Source organism: Chrysemys picta, chromosome 7 (genome assembly GCF_011386835.1).
Source record: "Chrysemys picta bellii isolate R12L10 chromosome 7, ASM1138683v2, whole genome shotgun sequence".
NCBI classification, from domain to species: domain Eukaryota; kingdom Metazoa; phylum Chordata; order Testudines; family Emydidae; genus Chrysemys; species Chrysemys picta.
Window position 1 is genome coordinate 116,112,254 of NC_088797.1, and position 17,646 is coordinate 116,129,899.

The 17,646-nt window shown below is 41.7% G+C and overlaps 1 protein-coding gene across 6 annotated transcripts in view; it reads right to left on the reverse strand.

Annotated features, from left to right (window-relative positions):
- ATRNL1 (attractin like 1) overlaps positions 1 to 17,646 on the reverse strand; it is a 976,173-nt gene that overhangs the window by 703,829 nt on the left and 254,698 nt on the right. Inside the window, exon 14 of one of the 6 annotated variants that reach the window (XM_042855301.2) lies at positions 11,629 to 12,922. The exons of the other annotated variants lie outside the window; for them this stretch is intronic. Coding sequence (XP_042711235.1) covers positions 12,776 to 12,922 — 147 coding nt within the window. The 3' untranslated portion in view covers positions 11,629 to 12,775. Of the gene's footprint in view, positions 1 to 11,628; positions 12,923 to 17,646 lie in introns of those variants that run through there. 6 annotated transcript variants of the gene reach the window in all.

Genomic DNA, 17,646 nt, shown 5'->3' on the forward strand with positions numbered 1-17,646 from the left:
ATTTAATAAATCACACAGAAAAGTGTCATTAACATACACTTAAGACTGCCTCCATTCATTTCATGTCAACACAAGCAATATAAATTAAGGAATTCACAACTTAAAGCAACATTATAATCACAAAACCCAAATACACACAAACTCCTCAAGTCCACAACAAATTCCTTTTCAAGTCCAACATAACTGGTCACAATGTGCACATATGCAATTCTTCGGATTCAGATTCAAAAGACACAACGTAAACTCCAACCTAATCTAAACTAAGATATATTCCCTACAAGCATAGGCATACTAGTAAGCTCAGGCTGTAGGTGTTGGAAGTGGTGATATTCAGCTCGAAGAGACAATATGCGTCAGAAGGACAAATTTCAAGCATTTAAAAAATTCTGAAATATTCAAGAGGAAGAAGAAAAGCAAGAGGTGACAGTGTAAGTGAAGAGAACAAGAGGGAAAAGAAGGAAGATTTCCAATTCTTTAACCCCTCCCCTTTTTTTCTTTACTGTGTAATGACAAAAATTATACATTAGATGTAGATCAGAAAGCCAAATTCAAGGCCCAATTCAAGCATGAATCCACACAATTCAAACTGACAGAGTTCAATTTTTCACTATGATCTGGTCTTTGCCAAATAAATCTCGCTCCCAATTCACTGTTATATTAGCATGTGGTGTGGTCTGCAGTTAGACTGCACTGGTGGCATGATCCTACAGTGATGGCCCAGAAAGACCTTCCAGTTTCATTTAAGACAGGGATCTCAAACTCAAATCACCACGAGGGCCACATGAGGACTAGTACATTGGCCCGAGGGCCGCATCACTGAAACCTTTTCATACAACGATACAAAAGTATAGTCAAAAATGAAAAAAAGGAAGAGTAATATAGTATGCTATTAAAAGTCAATGTATTAACTTTTTTAAAACTGTAATGTGAAAAGTCAGTGCTAATTTTGACAGTCATTTCATTTTTGGCCACTTAGCTGGCAACATTTTGCATCAACCAGAGCATCAGTATTAGGTTTGATATCCTGAGACGAAACCAGTCTCCATGTTGCTTGCAAATTGTACCACATTCCATACAAAAAACTACTCTAAGAGAATGTTAAGACTGCACAGTTAAGCACACGTGCCAAAATCAGGGTTGCACACACAACTTTTTCTCTGCCACTTTGATACTATACATTATCATGCAATCTTTTAATTACAGGGTCACGTACTGTTTCTCAAATATCTTTTTTCTACATCCTTAAATTGTATAGCATCTTACAGTGATTTTTCTACTGACTTTTATTGCGTTGTCACCGTAGCCCAATATATGCTTACTAGCAAAGGACTTGCCACTTAGCCACTCAAGTTTATGGTAAGTATGAGTGAGGGTGAGCAAATTTGTGTTGTGATGGAAAGCTGTGTTGATTTGTGCCTGCAAAAAACCTCACTCCACCCCTTCCATGAGTCCCCGCCTGGCCCCGCTTCTTCCCACCCCCCACCCCTTCCCCACCCCCTCCCTGCCCCTATTCCAATCCCTTTCCCAAATCCCTGCCCCAGTACCGCCTCTTCCCTGCCTCCTCCCCTGAGCACACCGCGTCCCCCTTCCTCCCCTGTCCCTCCTGGAAAGTCCAAACAGCTGTTTGGCGGCAGGAAGCACTTGTAGGAAGGTGGAGGAGTGGGCACACAGCGTGCTCAGGGGAGGGTGATTGGAGCTTGGTGGGCTGCAGGAAATACCTCCGCGGGCCATATGCAGCCCACGAGCCACGTGTGTGAGACTCCTGATCTAAGGGCATGTCTTTATGAGGAGAACTCAGGAAAATTAAGGTTAATTAACTAAAAGTGTTTAATATCCATAAACTAAAGCACATTAAACAATGTGTAGGTGGTCTCACTCAGCAGTAAAGTGGTCATAGTTCACCATAGTTTAGAGAAGATTAAGCTACAGCAAACCAAGGCCAGTTTAATCCTGAATGACAACATCCACACAGGAGTTTAATACACTTGGATTTACGCACATAACTTCATACCTTTAGTTGATTTGCATTAACCTTCCAGATTGTCACCATGTGGACATGGCCTACGACAAAATGATCAGGCCACTCAAGTATTCCTTGATACATCTCTGTTCTTATGATACTAAAGACTGTACTTGAAAAATGTAATCACTGAGGTTATCTAAATGGAAATACTTTGTCATTTAAGGCAATTGGTGAGTTCTTAAGGGCTACCATTCCAAACGCACACAAAGGGCTATGCATACCTAGCAAGCGGGTGTTTTATTTTTATTATTTTTATTTCTTTTATAACTACCATGCTTGCCAACCAGCAGCACACTTATGTCATCAGGTACCATCTATATCATTCTCCGTTCCTCTCCCCAAACTCACCATCAGATTTTTTTACCCTTCTCAGTAACTAGGCAAAAGATTATTTTGACAGAAATGAGGCAAATACAGTGGTGCTGGAACAGTTTTTGGAGTGGGAGTGCTGAGCTGCACCCCTCTTACCCACATCTGCAGCCCTCACTGCCCCCTAGACCTGGGGCTGGGAGCAGGGCTGTGGCTCCGGAAGGGAGGGATGCAGACAGGGGTAAGGCGGCGGAGGCTGGGGCCACAGCTAGGGGCGGGTGCAGAGTCTCAGGCATGGGGCCAGTAGCGGGGGCCAGCCGCATGGACCCCGGGCCTGGCAGCCTGGACCCTGGGGCCAGCAGCCAGGTGGGACCCCAGGCGCAGGGCCGGCGGCCGAGCAGGATCGTGGGACTGGCAGCGGAGCCCCCAGAGCCAGTGGGTGAGCAGTACCCCAGGCCAGCTGTGGAGCTGGCAGCTGGGACCCTGGGCGGCAGAGGCACGGGGCCAGAGGCCAGGATGCCGGGCACAAAATCTGGGTGTGTTGCAGCACCCCCCGCAACCTATTTCCTGCACCTTTGGGCAAATACAGTTAACGCTAAGACTCACTATTTCCACATTCCAGAAAGAGGGTTGGTGAAGTAATATCTTTTACTGGACCAACTTCTGTTGGTGAAAGACAAGCTGTCAAGCTTACACAGAGCTCTTCTTCAGATCTGGGCATCTTTCCACATTTATAATACAAGGAGTATGCAGTAGTTAAAAATAAAGCATAACCAATTTAGCTAGGTATTCCATTTGTCAAATCCACTCCATCGCTAGATTAGTACTGGCATAGAATTCCTAATCTATGTCTAATACGCATTTGTTGTCTTTTCACAACAAAATAATAGTACCATTATTAACAAAAGTCCCCACGCTCAGTCAAATGTAAAGACAGGCCTGCTGCAACAATATGACAAAGAATTACATCCACAAAGAGCCCACACACTCAACAACTCATTAAAAAAATGAAGTTGGGTTTGCTTCCTGCAGTACTAGCTTTATGACTACTCTAGGTCATAAAGCAGTTTATTCTGTAGAACTGGAGAAAAAGAATGTAGGCATTGGGTACATCTACACAGGATAAAAGACCCATGGCACGGTCGCAGCTGGCCCAGGTCAGCTGACTCTGGCTCGCGGGACTTGGGCTGTGGAGATAAAAATTGCTGTATAGACGTTCGGGCTCAGGCTGGAGTCCCTCCACTCTTGCAGGGTCCCAGTGCCCAGTCTGCAGCCTGAGCCTGAATGTCTACACAGCAATTTTTCAGCCCCAGAGCCTAAACCCCATGAGCCCAGGGTAGCCGCATATTTATCGCTGTGTAAATGTACCCATTCAGACCCGCCCCATTAGCTCACCCTGCAACTGCTGGGAAGACATCTAACTTCATTGACTTCATTGTTATTCAATTTACCTGCCTCTAAGATAGGTACGTATTATACACATTTCCTCCCGGGAATGTTTTGAAGACTATGTAATGTTTGAACATCCCTTTAAGATCATCCACTGAAAGGCACAGTAGATGTGTATAACAGCACCATTAGCATTAGCAGAAGCTGACAGTGCCACCAGTATTTGCATTTGGTTCATATGTACTTGGCTACAAATTAGTTACACAAGCATGTGTGCAGTGTTGTAGACGCATTGGTCCCAGGATATTAGGGAGACAAGACGGAATATCTTTTATTGGACCAGCTTCTTTTGGTGAAAGAGACAACCTTTTGAGCTGCACAGAGCTCTTCTTCAGGTCTGGGGAAGGAACTCAGAGTGTCACAGCTTGTTTTGCATAAATAGTTAACACACTCTATGAGATCATTCAAGGTGAGGTGGCCCATTAACACCTCTGCGGTCAGACGACAAAAAAGGAGGGCTAGTGGGTTACAACTACAACAACTCCACAACCCACAGAACACCACCTCTGAGAGAAACCATGGCACCAAGACCCACCACACGGACGCTATACAACATCTCAACATCAATTTATCAAGTCTACCTCTAACCGTAGCTGTGTTATCTCCAATGGACTGACCTTCTGACCCACCATAGAACCTGATACCAAACTAACACATGGAGAACTAGAAGAATTATTCCACAACAAGAATTCTTTCACAACAATGACGATACTACCTGTAGACAGATGAGCCGCCCCCAACCCCATTTGCTCTTTCGAGTGCAGTCTGCACAGTTTCCGGTTATGCTGTTACAAAGCCACAAGCAGCGGAAGCTTCCCAATGATGTTAGCTTATTGCTTAAAGCTGTATTACTCTATATTACCAATTGTATTCATGCTTATGAAAATGTATTCAATTAATGTAAGGAATGAGTGAGATAGTGAGAGTAACAGCCAATGGCAAAGCAAAGAAGCAAATATCACCTTTTATGGAACCATGGTATTATCTTGGTAAAGGTATACATTTTGAGACGGGCGGCCAGGACAGTTACCAACAAGGAAATGTTACAGCACACTAAACTCGGGACCAGACCAGAAGCAGTAGAGCCCTCCTGCGGATCCAAAGGGACTTCGGGGACTCTCGACACCCCACGGCCAATCTCTGGGCAGCTGTCACCTGGCCAGCCTCAGCCATTTGCAAAATCGAAACCAACATCCGCGCCTGCAGCTTGCCAGCATGAATGTGTTGTGTGTCTGAGTATAATTGTGCAAATAAGGGAAGCAATAAATCAACCCTCAATGCTGTTCTAGTTCACCCTCTGTTTGTGGTTATTTCTTGGCTGGTTCCAAGAACAGGGAACACTACCCACAACTAGGACATCCCCACCAACAGTTATAAGAAAAAAATCATCTGCCTGGACATCCCACAGTGGGATCATTATGCTGATTGCTTCAGGAAAAAAAATTGACTGTAAAATCCTTACTAAATATCAGATCCACCACAATCTCTCTACCAATGAGAGGACAGCTATACAGTCCCTGAAATCCAACCACCAGATAGCAATCAAATCAGTAGACAAAGGGGGTGCCATCATAGCCCTCAACCACGATAACTTTGTCAATGAGGCCAACTGACAACCCTACATCACCACCAATTATGAAGAATTCAGATAATACCCCAAAACACAATTCACCCAGGAATTTAAGGATATGATCCTTTCTCAAACAACTCCAAGAGAACCTCTACAAATTCATCCCCCAGGAACCCACCCCAGGGACCGTCAACATGCTTCCCAAGATACAGAAACAAGGGAACCCAGGCAGACCAATCATGTTTTGTCCACAGCACTCTCACTGAAGAAATATCAGGACCCATAAAAAACCATCCTCCAATCACTCCTTGCACAAAGGGACAGTTTCCTCCAGGACGCAACCAACTTCCTCCAGAGCTCCACAACATTAACCACCTCCCTCAGAACACCATCTTTGCCACCATGTATGTCACTTCCCTATACACAAACATCTCTCAAAATGACGGCATCGCTGCCTGCCTCAAATATCTACAAGATAATGGACAACACTCAGATCTCCACCCCAAACTCATCCATTTCATCCTCACCCATAACAATTTTACATTCAGCAACAAACATTTTCTCCAAACCATGGGAACAGATATAAGTACTAGGATGGATCCCCAACATGCCAACTTCTTCATTGGCCCACATGAAGAAGAATTCCCAGACAATTGTACCACAAAACCAATGATATACCTGTGATATGTTGACGATATTTTCATCCTTTGGACAGATGACCTAAATTCCCTCACAGATTTCCACCACAACTTCAACCACCACCCCACCCATCAAATTCTCTGTAGAACATTCCCACTCCAGCATTAACTTCCCAAACACTATGATCAGCTTCAACAATAGAACCTTATGGACAAGAAACCCGCTCACAGATCACTATACTTACCTTCACAGGCATTAACAGTCTACTTCACATTGAATGGTTTCTTAGAATATGTGTAAGAGACTTATGCTAAACAATCTGTTCCACCTTTAGTTAGCTGTGACACTCTGAGTACTTCACCAGACCTGAAGAAGAGCTTTGTGTAGCTCAAAAGCTTGTCTCTTTCTCCAACAGAATTTAGTCCAATAAAATATATCTCCTCACCCACCTTGTCTTTCTTACACAAGTATGTCAGATGACACAAACCTACTTTCAGCCTAAAGTGATGTCAGAACCAGACTTCAAGTTCTCCTCTTTAGCCGCATGTAGTGTGTGTTGGCGAGGGTGAGAAAGAAAAAGAACACATGTCCTATTGTGGTAACATTAGATGGCAAATATTATTACAGCACACAAATACAACCAGAGAAGGTTAATAACACGGTAAGAAGTTTATATTAAAAAGAAAAACACTTGGGAAACAGGATTTAGTTATTTTTTCTTCTTTTATTCATGCCCTTAATCAGTGTGCTACCAGGATCCTGTACTAGGAATTCATTTTCCCCACCATCAGCAAAGGCAACTTTTATACTATTTATACACTTTTTAAAATCCATCAAAAACTTTAAATTACAAGGTATTTTCATTGGTATTATGGGATACTTTTTAACTAACACCTCCAATATGATAACAGGGCCTCTTTTAGTTTCTGTCTCACAGCCAGGGGTAAACTAAAAAAGCTGCTGGGATGTCACAGATATATTAAGCAGCAAAGAAAGTCAACTCATTAACTGAAATAGAAAGACAATCCCTCGGGATGGTTTATTCAGATAAAAGTCTAAGCTAAATAATCCGTCAACAGCAGGTAGCATAATAACGAACTTACCCGAGGGCCTTCAAAACACCTCCAGGTTTGTAGATACTAGACTAACACGGCTGCTACTCTAAAAGTTTTGTGTAAGTTTAGCCATTTGTCACATGTCGCTTTTTGATAAAAAGCAATTTTATATGTATCTTTCTGTAACACATATAGAGTGTGTCAGCTATATATATTATTTCTTCAGATTTCTAAAATGTAACTATAGGCTCCATCCCATAAATTAAAATCATCGCATAAGCAAAGGACTGCCCATAAATATACACTTTCCGCAACAGACTCAGAGAAGGGAGGGAGGGAAAAAAAAAAAAAAGAACAAGCTTTGCCACATAATCAGAAGGTTAACAAATCTGGGCTCTGGCAGACCAGGAAGGAGAGCAAGTTCTAAAACCCAAGGACACTGCACAGAGCCAATAAGTACCTCTCATATGCATTGAAGGAGCTCTGGCTCAAGCATTTCTGTTGACCTCAAGAGTGGGTAACCAGATGCCAAATCACTTAGGGCTTTATCGGTTAAAATGAACAAACTGAATACCAATATTGACAATGCAGCAGTAGTTTAATGTGTTGTCAGTGTGCAATTCTACTTAATAATCAAACTGTGGTACTCTACACCAGTGCTTCTCAAAGCTGGTCCGCCATTTGTTCAGGGAAAGCCCCTGGCGGGCTGGGCTGGTTTGTTTACCTGCTGCGTCTGCAGGTTCGGCTGATTGCAGCTCCCACTGGCCGCGGTTTGCCGCTCCAGGCCAATGGGGGCTGCGGGAAGGGCATCCAGCACATCCCTCGGCCCACACCGCTTCCCGCAGCCCCCATTGGCCTGGAGCGGCTAACCGAGGCAAGTGGGAGCCTCGATCGGACGAACCTGTGGACATGGCAGGTAAACAAACCGGCCCGGACCACCAGGGGCTTTCCCTGAACAAGCGGCGTACCGGCTTTGAGAAGCACTGCTCTACACTACCTTCGGCTTCTGAATGCCCCCCAAATGTAGGCCCACATTACAGCAGGCTAATTTCAAGGTGACAAAGGCATGGATAATTGTGGGAAGGTTTGTACGGAGGGGAAAAGATCACATTTGTCTTGCCAGACTCAGATAGGGAAAAAATATCACTTTTTGCCACAGCTGCTACCTGGGCATCCAGGAGTAGCTCAGGATATAACACAGCATCTCCAAAATGCACACCCGTTTCACAAATGGCAGTCACATTCCCCTAACAAGGTCTGCTGATACAAATTTCCCCCAACTCTTCTGGCTGCTTCTCTCAGCCGAACATCCTCTCAGTCTTATCTGAGGCCAGATCTACACTAACCCCCTAATTCGAACTAAGGTACGGAACTTCAGCTACGTGAATAACGTAGCTGAAGTTCGAAGTACCTTAGTTCGAACTTACCTTGGTCCACACTCGGCAGGCAGGCTCCCCCGTCTACTCCGCGGTACTCCTCTCGCCGAGCTGGAGTACCGCAGTCGACGGCGAGCACTTCCGGGTTCGACTTATCGCGTCCAGACTAGACGCGATAAGTCGAAGCCAGAAGTTCGATCGCTCGCCGCCGAACTACCGGGTAAGTGTAGCCAAGGCCTAAGTCACTGCCAGCTAGTTCTCAAGCTCATTCTAGGCACCGGGTAATTAATTCTATTGCTCCAGTTGGGTCAGAGGTGTTGAAGACAGAGCTGGGTGTCATCTGTACACTGAATACATTGCAGCCTATGTCTCCTGACTAACCCTCCAAGAAGCCCCACATAGACAGTGAATAGTAATATAGATAAGACATATGCAGCACATTTATATGATTAAGATGAGGTTTTTAAATCTTTAATGGTGTACTGGTATACTACAAAAACATGTTAAATGGGAGATACAACCAGGGCCAGCTCTAGGCACCAGCAAACCAAGCACGTGCTTGGGGCGGCACAATTCCAGGGGCAGCAGTTGCACTCTTGGAGGGTTTTTTTTTGCTTTGGCAGTTGCACTCTCGGAGGTTGTTTTTTTTTTGGGGAGGGGTGGGGGGAGGGAGCAGCAAAAAACCTAGAGCCAGCCCTGGATGCAACACTAAGATAATGCAGCAGGTTAGTGCAGCACTGGTGATATTAGTGCATCAACCTCCTGCTCATCATTAAGGAAAACAATCCACTTGTAAATTGCTCGGTACTAAAGCAGTGCAATTGTTAAAAATGAAATTTCAATCATATACAGAATCAGTTTCATTAATATTGAACAGAACAACTATGTTTTAGGGGCTTGTTTGGTGCTTTTACCGGACCAGATGCTCATTAGTAAATAGACTATGAAAGGTATCTATTATTTTTCTGATCTATAGCAGAGTCTACTGTAAAACAAACATGGGAGAGCCAGATAAGTTGCTCTTGAAGCCTATGTAGCTGCATGGTACACCGTTAAAACAAATGCTGCAAAGTGACAATGTCTACATGTACAGTATGCACACAGAAATTCCACAGAATCTTTGGTATCAATTTGCATTTAGTTTGGTTTAATCATCATACATATTGACAAAACTGCCTGAGAGACGCATTACAATGAATTTTAAATTACAAGTAAGCACCATCTGTTCTCATACAGTGCCTCCCTTCCCCTGCTCCATATTCCTTGTTAACACATCATCACAATGTCAAATTCCCAAAGCATTCAGGCTGTTTTAGAAAATGAATTCTTCTCATAGTAACATTACATGTAACAGAGTTTTCTGAAGAATCTAGGGTATTTGTACCATTATTTTTTAATAGAAGAGTCTATTGAACACAGATAACCCAAGGCTATTTAAGAATCTTTAAGAGGAAATTCAAACTCTAGTGACTATTTTATTGTAATGTACTCTATTGCATTCCATTATTCCGAACCTTTATTTCCCTTAAATCCAATTTACACATTGCTTCCCTGAAAATCTCATTAGCTCAATGTAAATGTACATCCAATAGGTAATTCATATTAAACCGAGTAAGTTATAATCTGAGCCAATGACATTCAGATTTATGACAGCACATCTGTTACTCAAATTCACATACTGCTGTGGGACATGTGCAATATTTATGCACAAGGGTATGCATAAACTATCTTACATTTTCATTTCCTCACTTATGTCTGATTTAGTTTCATTCTTAGGTTCCAATCCTGCTAGTGATAAACACATGGGCAGACTTCTGCACCCACGTGTGTTATCCATTGCAAGATCAGGGCCCGAATTCTATTTTATCTTAGAATTTCAGAAATTAGCCATGGAAAAGGCCTATGAAATCACCTAGTTCATTCTCCTTTTACTGCAGGATTGTTCTGGATAATAATTTATTCTTTGACTGATTTATCTAGTATATTTCAAAATTATTCAAAGCAATAGGACTTCCACCATTTCCCTAGGGTGACTACAGTATTCTTCAGTCTAATAAATCTCACTATTTGAGATTATTTCAGCTAAATTTTCCTTTCCTCAGCTTGACAATTCTAAGTCTATTTATATTTCCTCGAGACATCATAAATAAACAATATTTCCCCATCCTTGATGTTTAACTAGGTAGATAATTCTCTTTTCCTTCAGATCACAGTTAAGGTGTTATTTCAAGCAAGGGTTACACTTACCACTAAAGCAAGCATTAGTTATTCCTGTCCCCCAACTTGACATACTGATGTTTATCATCACCCTTTCTTTATGGTCTCCATTAATCTTCAGTCCATGTGAGGGTGCTCAAATCCAAGAGCATTTTAATTTATTTTAAACGTAAGATTTTGTGCTTTATTGAAGTCTGTTAGCTCAACCTTTAAGGTATGTCCCAGCCATTTATCCTCCTATCCCTGACTCAACCTGACTCCCTGTGCCAGGAGGCTTCTGTGGAGATGGTGCAGAGCTGGCTCTGTACCAGAAGTAGACACCATTTGTGCCAATGACATTCACCAGGAGGGCCATATAAAACATCGAGTGAGTTTCTTTCGTGTGGGGTCCCACTGGGATCAGTTCTTGGCCCTAAGTATTAGTGAAAAACTTCAAAATTTGAGGTAAAAAAAAAAAGAGAGACCTGCTTATGAAGGAGCCTGCTCATGGAGGAGCATAAAAACTGTTCTAGATTATCAGAAAAGTGCCATAAGGAGGACATACGTTTAGTTAAAAAGCAAAGGAAGGAAGGGAAGCCACTGGCAGGTTATCTCTGCCATGACTGGGTGCTGAAGGAGTGAGACATGGCATATCAGAGGGTCATGTTTAAGAGACTATTGGGACTTATGAGTCATCCTGCCCAAACCTCCATGCCACCAATGGCCAGCTCCATGGATTCACCCAAATGTTACCACATTCGACAAGCTGTGGACAACAATTCCATGGGGAAGGAAGCTAATGAGCCACGGAACCTCACACCAACAGAATATTCACTGCACTCTACACCTGCTCCAATTCAGGGAAAGAGAACAGATACCCCAATGATGTGCAGTTTCCTTATTTGTGACAAGGTTTTATGTTGTCTTATATTTTGCATACATTTGTAATCATGTTAGCGTAGCTGGTCTTCCCACCCCATTTTTATCAATCAACTTCAATAAATGCAAAAAGAAAGGAATTTTTTTTATTTAATTCATGTATAAACACTACATTTCAATACAAGACAAGAGCACAATGTGCCGTACAACCACATTAATCAGCCTCGGTGTATTAAAGTGTAGCTCAAGAATGCAATTGCACAAGGCATCACCTACAGACTTTTCTGTAACAGAACCTACCCCATTAGTAAGTGCATTTGTGGTTGTCTGTAAACAGACCCCAAAGAATTATTATCGGCAACCCATTCCATTCCAAAGTATTCCCGCTTATACTTACATATATTATGAAGCACACAACATACCCAATCACATGTATGGCATTAAACACACTACAGTCCAAATGAGTTTTAATGGTGCCATGTTGATTTCAGTTGGCCAAAAGCACATTCCACCATCATCCTGCACCAGCTCAACATGTATTTAAGCTGTCTCTTGTCTGGTTGGTTCAGGTACTGATAAACCTTCATCACCCAGGGCTGCAGAGGGGAGGCTGGGTCACCTAAAATCACAGTTGGTACAGACACCCTACTGCTGACTGTGTTATTCGAGGGGAATGATTTATAAGCTTGTCCATGCTGAAACAGGCCAGACCTTTGGAACACCCTAGAATCATGCACCCTACCTGTGCATCCAGTGTAGGTATTCATGAATATGCCACAGTAATCCACAAGGGCCTGCATAACAATGGAATAGTAATGTCCTTGGCAAGCACAGGATATGTATGTGGCCGGTATCAATAGTACCAAAACAGCTCAGGAACTCCATGAGTGCAAACCCAGCAATTATTTCAGAGATATTTTCAATTTTCACAACCTCTAGAGCCAGCACAGCATTAATTTCCTTGTAATCCTCCTTGAACGCTGTGCCAGCCATTGGATTTGCCAACCCCAAACTGACAATTTCCACAAGGTGATAGCAACACACTTCTGGACAATTATTGCCTCTCTTATCTGGGTGTTCTATCACTCAAAGTCTGGGTCACACTCCTCATAAGCTCCAGGAATGTGGCTTTCTCTGGAAAATTCTGGGCCCATGGCTGGTCATCCCATGTTTCCACCACAGTGAAGTCCCACCACTCTGTGCTTGTGGTTTTGATCCAGTCTGCGTACAGGAGGTGTGTGTGGGGGAGAGGGGGGATGGACTACCATGAAAAATAGCATCAGCTCAGTCCATGCCTCCATGTCCACATAATCCCATTCTGTTGTTGCTCTTGAGCTTCTGCTTGTAAATACAAACCACTGCCTCTGTCTTCTTTATGATGGAGGTCGCCTCTGAAACACCCACCATGGTTTCTTGACAGCATTTCCTGCAGAGGCACGCCAACAAAACATTGCCCCCATAAAAACCAGCATCTGTCAGTTACATTTATTAGTGTGAGGAGGATCCGTATCTTCAGCCCATAACAGCACATCACACCAGCCTGCGTTCTGCCAGGAAATGAATTTTCCAGCCCTATACCATTTCCTCCCGCAACTCCCTGAGTGGGCAGACAAGTCTCCCCAGAACACCCTGTGACTGTAAGTATAGAGTGGCACAATGAGCTTTGACACTATGAATCATGAGATCCATGCCCAGATAGCTTTACTGCTTCTCACAGTTACATATAGTGCCCTTGCAGACATGGGGCGTGACAGCAGCATGCAGATATCAACAATGTGTTTGCACTGTAGTGGGTTAGGCAACTGCTCATTGACTAACCTGCAATTGCATACCCATGGTTAGCATGCAGTGAAGACATAACCTGAGTAAAAAGACCACAATGTGCCCAAGTTGATGTAGAAGGATACCAGAGAATGAGGGAGGCACCTTACTTCCTATTCACCAAGGCATCATGCACAGTTTGGCCCCGGAGATATGACTTTAATATAACATTTCAGCCCTTAACTTTGCAAATCATTCAAATAAAGTTAATTACTTTATGAAGTAATCATCATTACTTTTCATGGTTCTCTTCCTTTCTGCTCCCAGATAATTTCTTTTAATATTTGGTTCCATTATTTTAATAGAAGCCAAAGCCAGAATTTACCAGACAGTAACTACAAAGATTGTTTTTTCCCCCCATTTTATACTATTGAGATCAAATTTGCTTTTTTATTCCAATTACCCACTGCCTTCCCTGTTGTCAATGACTTATCAAAAATAATTGATAGTGGTTCGGTGTGTTTGTTAGCTAATTCTCTTAAGATCCAGAGACATATATACTCTGGACCTGCTGATTAGTATAGTTCAAAGGTTTTTGTTGTTTTTTTAACCATTCCTCCTCTTCTTATCAACACCACAACTGAAAAAAAAAATCTTAATTTCTTCCTAAATCTCAATACTTACCCATATTTTCTTGTGTAGAAACAATTCAGTGATTACTCTAAAATGGCCAATACAACCAATTCCATAAGACTTCTTATTTACAAATAGACCGTTTGATACTTTCTAGTATTTGTTTTTCTTGACCATCTATTTGGGTCAGTTAGTTGTATCTCAAAGCAAGATTGATTTATTTTTTTATAAACTCATTCTAATCCTAAAATATACGGAATACTTAAATATATGGTGAAGGTGAGCAATGGAGAGAAACAAAAACATATTTTCAATAAACAAGAAGTGAAGTTTGCTAACAAAAAGTCCACCCTAGGGTTTGTGAAACTGCTTTTCTGTGACACCAAACAATCTCTGAGCCACAAAACCCAGTAGGATCAGTATTTAAAACTCCAGTTTATAATCCCAATATCTATATTTTAGCAATAGAGGCCTAAAATTGAGCAATATTTACTTTTTATATTGTGATTTTCTCTCTCTTCAATAAAATTCTGCTTTATTGACAACAAACTGACCTGGGTTTTAGATGGTATGAATTGATACAGTCAATTTCTTACGCTACATTGTGCCTCAGAGAAAAAAATCGAAACTCTGACCTTGAAACAGGAACTCATAATGGCTTCTGCAGTACAGAGTCTAAGATCCAGAAAAGATTTAGTTCTACCTTGCCAAACAGTTGCACAGTACCAATGGAGAAGGCCTTTGTGAGCTCAGGTAGTGCCAGATAAATTACCTGAAAGTTACTATTGGCTACTACCGGAGGTAGCACTGCCTACTTGCTAAAACACCAAGCTAGCATGGTGGAGGTTTAGCTTTAATTCACAGTTCTGCCACTGAGTTGCTGTGTGACCTTGGGAAACTCAACATCTTGGTGCCTTAGTCTCCCAATTTACAGAATACTGGTATGCTACCCACTTTTGTAAAGTGCTTTGAAATCTAAAGATGAAAAGTACAAATCATCATCATTATTGTCTTCTATCTTTTCATGCAATCCTTAAACAAATCTACATATTTTTGCTTTATTCCAGCCCCCGTCTCCATTTCTCATAGACTGTTTATACCCTCAGACCTTTGAGAACCATCCTTGTGAAATCCAATAGGCTTTCCTATGTTCTTTCACAGCAATTCTTTTAAACATCTAAGAGAGCTTTTGTAATTTGTAGTTTTGTTTTTAAGGAAAAATCTTTTATCAAGATTGCAAGTGAATTTATCTCAGGGAAACTAAACAAATGCCCTCTGAATTCTGCTGTGCATTTAAGTGCTTGGCATATTGTCCAAGTACTGCTGTATGACACTGATACCATGAGTAAGTCAATCATAATTCGCACATTTAAAACCTGCTCAAAATTTACTGATAACCTAGCTTGCATTTTGCTGTCACTGGTGTTTGTGTAGTGAAGTAACAGGTAGATGGCAGTGAAATTCAAAACACAGCAAGAGTCAATGTTTCCTCTTTTTTTCCCCCCCGTTTCAGTATTTCTATTTTACAGGAAATGTGCAGTCAAGGAAGGAAAGATGCATAAGAAATAAGAGTTCATGAAAACAACAGTACTCAGGAGACCATTGTAAATTTATATTAGTTATTAATATTCATCAACATGTTTATCAGTAACCTTCCCGAAATGGTGGCGAGAGTGGTCCCTATATATTGTAGATTCCACAATGTGTTGCAATTTCAAACACTATTGCTCTTTATTCCTATTGGCTAATTCTTTGACGGTCAGTAAAATGCTACAGTGTGGTGAGTTTATGGAATTTTACATCTGTTTTAGCGGTAACCTTGCAGGACGTCTGATGCTTCATATGGGTGTCGTGTAAGAAATTAGATAGATTAATAGATTCAGTTAGGGCATCAGACTGAGAATCAGGAGACATGAGTTCTATTCCAAGAATTGTCACTGACTCATTACATAACCATAGGCAATTCACATAACTTCATTGCCTCAATTTCCCCATCTGTAAAATGGTAATAATCATACTTATCCACCTTTGAAAAACACTTTGCGATCCATTGATAAAAAGCACTATGAAAGTTCTAAATATTATTACTATTATTTTCTGAGTCATTATTCTAGTGGGAGCTGTCAAAACATCTCAATTTTGTAAACTGCTCCTTGTTATATTGTCTTGTAACATGATTGTGTAGGGTTTCCATTGTAAAGAATAAGTAATGAGTACTAAGCCTCATGGATGATGCTGTTGATCTGACAATAACTGTTCAGATTTCAGTGAAGCCTAGGGACTTAGGCACCTCTCTCTTATTGAAATTCAAGAGGAGTTGGATCATAGAATTGTAGCACTGGAAGGGACCTCGAGAGGTCATCTAATCCAGTCCCCTGCACTAATGGCAGGCCGAAGTATTATCTAGACCATCCCTAGTATGTGTTTGTCTAACTTGCACTTAATCACCAAAGATGGACATTCCACAACCTCCCTAGGCAATTTGTTCCAATGCTTAACTACCCTGACAGAAGTTTTTTCTAATGTCCAACCTAAACCGCCCTCACTGCAATTTAAGCCCATTGCTTCTTGTCCAACCCTCAGAGGTTAACTAAAACAATTTTTCTCCCTCTTCCTTGTAACAACCTTTTTATGTACTTGAAAACTGTTACCATGTGCCTTCTCTTCTCCAAACTAAACAATCCCCTTTTTTTTCCCTCCAATCTTCCCTCATAGGTCATGTTTTCTAGACCTTTAATCATTTTTGTTGCTCTTCTCTGGACTCTCCAATTTGTCCACATCTTTCCTGAAATGTGCCACCCAGAACTGGACACAATACTCCCGCTGAGGCCCAATCAGTGTGAAGTAGAGTGGAATTACTTCTTCTGTCTTGCTTACAACACTCCTGCTAAGACATCCCAGAATGATGTTTGCTTTTTTGGCAACAGTGTTGACTCATATTTAGCTTGTGATCCACTATGACCCCCAGATACCTTTCCACAGTACTCCTCCTTGGGCAGTCATTTCCCATTTTGTATATGTGCAACAGATTATTCCTTTCTAAGTAAAGTACTCTGCATTTGTCCTTACTGAATTACATCCTATTTACTCCAGAACATTTCTCCAGTTTGTCCAAATCATTTTGAATTTTAATCCTATGTTAGATGTCCAATCTCTGCTAAACTTTTTGGTGAAAACTGAAACAAAAAAGTCACTTAGCACTTCTGCCCTTTCCACATTTTCTGTTATTGCCTTTCCCCACTCATTTGAGAGTAATGGGCCTACCCTGTGTTGTAGAAAAATTTACTAGGCCTAAACTTTGGTTGGCTCAGGTAGGCCTGTATTTTTTGGCTTGGGCCTGAACTTTAGTCAAGTTAACTGGAAGAAGGGGGTTTTTGGAAAAAGGGGATTTTTTGAAGGCAGGGTGAAGGAAAAGTACAAAAACAGAACTATCTATAATCACAAGGCTGGTGATTCATAACTGCCCACTGGTAGTTTTAGGGGAAGCTTGTAACCACAAAGGGCAAAGTGAGAATAACATGAAAGCTTGCTATGTTATATTCCCTTTTATGGATATTGTGTTCCAAATATGGTAATAATGTTGATAAGAAAGTATGTATTTTACGAATTGTGGTTTTGTTCTATATAAGCCATTTAAAATCTGTGTTCAGGGGAACTGCCAGTTCACTGGTAGCCACCGTGCATGCTCGAGAATAAAAAGGCCTCAGGCGATTCTGATCCAAACACAACGCGTGGTCGTTTTTTCCACGACACCTG